Source organism: Rhagoletis zephyria, unplaced genomic scaffold, assembly GCF_001687245.7.
Source record: "Rhagoletis zephyria isolate East Lansing unplaced genomic scaffold, Rhagoletis_zephyria_1.1 Rzeph_scaffold_32070, whole genome shotgun sequence".
Taxonomy (NCBI): Eukaryota; Metazoa; Arthropoda; class Insecta; order Diptera; family Tephritidae; genus Rhagoletis; species Rhagoletis zephyria.
In genome coordinates, this window is record NW_016189125.1 from 1 (window position 1) to 3994 (window position 3994).

At 37.4% G+C, this 3994-nt stretch overlaps 2 protein-coding genes across 2 annotated transcripts; one reads left to right on the forward strand and one right to left on the reverse strand.

Moving 5' to 3' along the window:
* Nucleotides 1-996: 996 nt before the first annotated feature.
* Nucleotides 997-2708, forward strand: Cdk9 (Cyclin-dependent kinase 9). The gene is made up of 5 exons (XM_017605086.1): nucleotides 997-1173; nucleotides 1249-1333; nucleotides 1397-1437; nucleotides 1488-1704; nucleotides 1765-2708. The coding sequence occupies exons 1-5, from the start codon at nucleotides 1022-1024 to the stop codon at nucleotides 2449-2451; spliced, it is 1182 nt and encodes a 393-aa protein (XP_017460575.1). The 5' UTR covers nucleotides 997-1021; the 3' UTR covers nucleotides 2452-2708.
* Nucleotides 2709-2764: 56 nt separating this feature from the next.
* On the reverse strand, nucleotides 2765-3961 carry bonsai (28S ribosomal protein S15, mitochondrial). The gene is made up of 3 exons (XM_017605087.1): nucleotides 3687-3961; nucleotides 3498-3631; nucleotides 2765-3442 (listed from the first exon to the last, which is right to left on the reverse strand). Exons 1-3 carry the CDS (start codon nucleotides 3896-3898, stop codon nucleotides 2967-2969), a joined length of 822 nt encoding a protein of 273 aa, XP_017460576.1. The 5' UTR covers nucleotides 3899-3961; the 3' UTR covers nucleotides 2765-2966.
* Between the last annotated feature and the right edge of the window lie 33 nt (nucleotides 3962-3994).

The window sequence follows — 3994 nt, forward strand, 5'->3', positions numbered from 1 at the left end:
AGCTACTTCAACATGTACATATGTAGCTGGGATTATTTATGAGTTGTATTTGTCGCGTAAACATCCGAGTTTTACAGAACTTTCAGTTTAAACACAATAAATAAATTGAACGAAGAACTATTGTGATAATGTATTCAATTAAAAAACATACTACTCTGGAAAATCTACGAAAATACCAACACTGAATCCGCTATTCGTATTCAGTGATAGGATTTTCGTAGATTCCATGAAAGTTCGACTTCTTCGGATTCAGTGATAGCCCTGGGGGCTACTCTGTTATGCGATGCGAAAGAGAAATGCGATATGATAGGCAATCGGCACAGCGTATTACTTACGATGTATTTGCCTATCGCAACGTATTGCTCTTTCGTATCGCATTACAGAATAGGCCCCCTGAGTATCAGGCAGGTTCTGCAAATCATTTCCGAGTGAATTTCAATCTAATTTGCTTTGAATTCAAATTGGTAGTAAGTTGCAGAACCTGCCTGTATATTTAAAGTATGTAATTAAATACAGCAAAAAATTCAATAAGATCTATGTCCAGGCTCGTGGTAGAATTTTTTGGCCTTACGGGGAAATGGATTTTTTTCTTTGAGTCCATGTTTAGTGCAAATATCAATTTAGGCACACGCATATCCCAGCCCTTCACCATCATGGAATTTTTCGCAAAGTTTGGTGGATTATTTTGGTTCGAACTTCGAGACGAATATCATTTTTATCTCCTTTAGCTGAAATTTACTTTTTTTTTGCAAGATCTCCAATTTTATAAATATCGTATGTTCTTTGAATACCCTTTATAAAAAAGTTCCCTACAGTTGCGAGTCTCGAATCATATGCGCGGATATAACAACTCTGTTATGTCATCGGCTTAGCTGTCAAAAAATTTGCATTTCGCTTTGTGGTTGAACTTGCCAAGTTTTTCGTGATTTTTCCTTTAATATTGCTCAAAATATTCATAAAAAGGCGACTATTTCTGCAGACACAAAAAANACGGGACGAGCATGTTCCCCACGCGCATTCGATGCAGTCTGCAGCTGGTGTTACATCCTCTAGTTCTTCCCGTACACTTTCATTGGCCGAAAAGCAAAAATATATTGAGGAATATGATTTCCCATACTGTGATGAATCGTCCAAATATGAAAAGGTAGCGAAAATTGGTCAGGGCACATTTGGGTAAGTGCAGTACGCTCTATTTTCAATATTGTTGCTGGTTTTCGGAATTCCCAAAAATGTCGGACTCACTTTCAGGGAAGTATTCAAGGCGCGCGAGAAGAAAAGTAATAAAAAATTCGTAGCTATGAAGAAGGTGCTAATGGACAACGAAAAAGAAGGCGTAAGCAAACCTCAATTCCAAATTTGTTAACATCGTCTTTCACATATATTTTCTAATTTGTAGTTTCCTATTACTGCGTTGCGTGAAATTCGAATACTGCAGCTCTTAAAACATGAAAATGTCGTAAATCTCATCGAGATATGTCGAACTAAAGATTAAAACATGAAAATGTCGTAAATCTCATCGAGATATGTCGAACTAAAGCCACTGCAAGCAATGGCCATCGTTCAACATTTTATTTGGTCTTTGACTTTTGTGAACATGATTTGGCTGGGTTGTTGTCGAATATAAATGTAAAATTTAGCCTTGGTGAAATCAAGAAGGTTATGCAGCAACTGCTAAATGGGCTATATTACATACATAGCAACAAGGTATTTATTAGAAAAATAAAAAAAAATGTGTTTTTATAATCCTCCAAACGGCCTTCCTAGATTCTGCATCGTGACATGAAAGCTGCAAATGTGCTTATTACCAAGCATGGTGTGCTAAAACTTGCAGATTTTGGTTTAGCGCGTGCATTTAGTATACCAAAGAACGATATCAAAAATCGTTATACGAATAGGGTCGTTACCTTGTGGTACCGACCACCTGAATTACTACTAGGGGACCGAAATTATGGTCCACCTGTAGACATGTGGGGTGCGGGATGTATTATGGCTGAGATGTGGACGCGATCACCCATTATGCAGGGCAATACAGAGCAGCAGCAACTTACGTTTATCTCTCAGTTATGTGGATCGTTCACTCCCGATGTGTGGCCCGGTGTGGAAGAACTAGAGTTGTATAAGTCTGCAGAGTTACCGAAAAATCAGAAACGTCGAGTGAAGGAGCGTTTGCGTCCTTATGTAAAGGACCCTAATGGCTGTGATCTATTAGATAAGTTGTTAACACTTGATCCAAAGAAACGTATAGATGCAGACACGGCGTTAAATCATGATTTCTTTTGGACAGATCCTATGCCTAGTGATTTGAGTAAAATGCTCTCACAGCATTCTCAAAGTATGTTTGAGTATTTAGCTCAGCCGCGACGGAGTAATCAAATGCGCAATTACCATCAACAAATGGCGACAATGAATCAAAAACCACAGGATAATAGCTTAATAGACCGAGTTTGGTAGTTCCTACAATTGTTGCGATCTGCATCTATTCGTTGGTAGCCGAATTTAAGTAATGCATATTCGATTCCCATACATTGGCTGTCGTTCAACATTGCATTCGTATTTACCAATTTTTCAAACTTCATTGCAACTCACCATTTGTGTAAATGTTTAATTATAGGTTCGTATATTTAAATTTAAATGAAAACTAGGAAGTGTATTTGAATTTAAGGCTGAAGCCGCAGTGTTTGCGCAAATAAACTTCGTTTATATTTCTATACGATGGTCATTTCTGCTGTCGACNTTTGCGCAAATAAACTTCGTTTATATTTCTATACGATGGTCATTTCTGCTTTTAGCTGTCGATTTGAGAGGTATGCATTTGGTTAGGGAAATAACTCGAAATAACCCATTGAAGGATCCAACGACTTTTGATTCCGCATATTGAACTAGTTCAGTTACAACTTATATATTGATACATATTTAAAACTTTTATGCTTTTCTTTTATTTTTAAAGATGAACTTTTTTTTATTGTTTATTTCTTGCTATCTAACTTTACTTCACGTTTTGATTTTAGCGCCTCTAGTTCCCTTTTAAAATCCTTTATTTGCTCCTCCGTTACAGAGACTGGTATTTCTAAATCAATTTGTTCTTTTCGCACAAATTCCATTTTCTTGATGGCCTCCTCCAAAAATGGAATTTTTTGTTCGTCCAACATATTGCGATATTCAGCCAAACGTTCTTCTTTAATTTTTTCACAATGTGCGTCTGTGAGCTTTTGCAGCGATTCTTTTCTTGTAATCCAATGGAATTCGGCTGGAGGAGGTTTGTACACTAAATCGAGCTTCTCCAACATCCATTCGAATCGCCGATAGTCCCAACGACGCAAATATTTCAAAAACTTTTTTCTCTTATCAATAAGTTCCTTCAGAGCGACTTTCAATTTGGTATTGCGGGGATATTGCTCAAGTTCATCTTGCATAATGCGGATTCTTACAGTCATTCGTGCCACTGTAAACAATCAATTCAGTAAGATAACAAACAACAAGTGTATAAATACTCTTACGTTTTGCTTCCATGGAACCATAATCAAGCGGATGACGTTGAACCTCTTTGATCAACTGCTCTCGTAAATAACGCGCAGTATCCGCGCAGCGGTTATTACCAAGTTGGAAAAGCGATTGTACTATTGGATCAGCGCTGTAAAATTTTCATAATGAAACTTCATTTGTTGTACATCTAAGACTTAACTTACCTTTGAAGTTCTCTGGAGTCCTTATAATCAAGTAAGAATTCTTTTTCGTTTACCGGGGGCAACTTGCCCAAATCTCCACTCTTCTCAGGCTTGGTACATGGTATTTTTTCTGGACGTACCCACTTAATTTTTAAGTCCGACTTGAAGGCATACTCACGCGACAACTGCCATTGCATCCCTTTACAGGCGCGCAAGATTTTCGCAAAGTTCATCCTAGTTTTTTGTGTGAGAATCAAGGAATTCCACCCAAAGATGTGACTTATAAAATGTCAATTTATAGCAAAAGGTTATGTCAGAGAACGTTAACG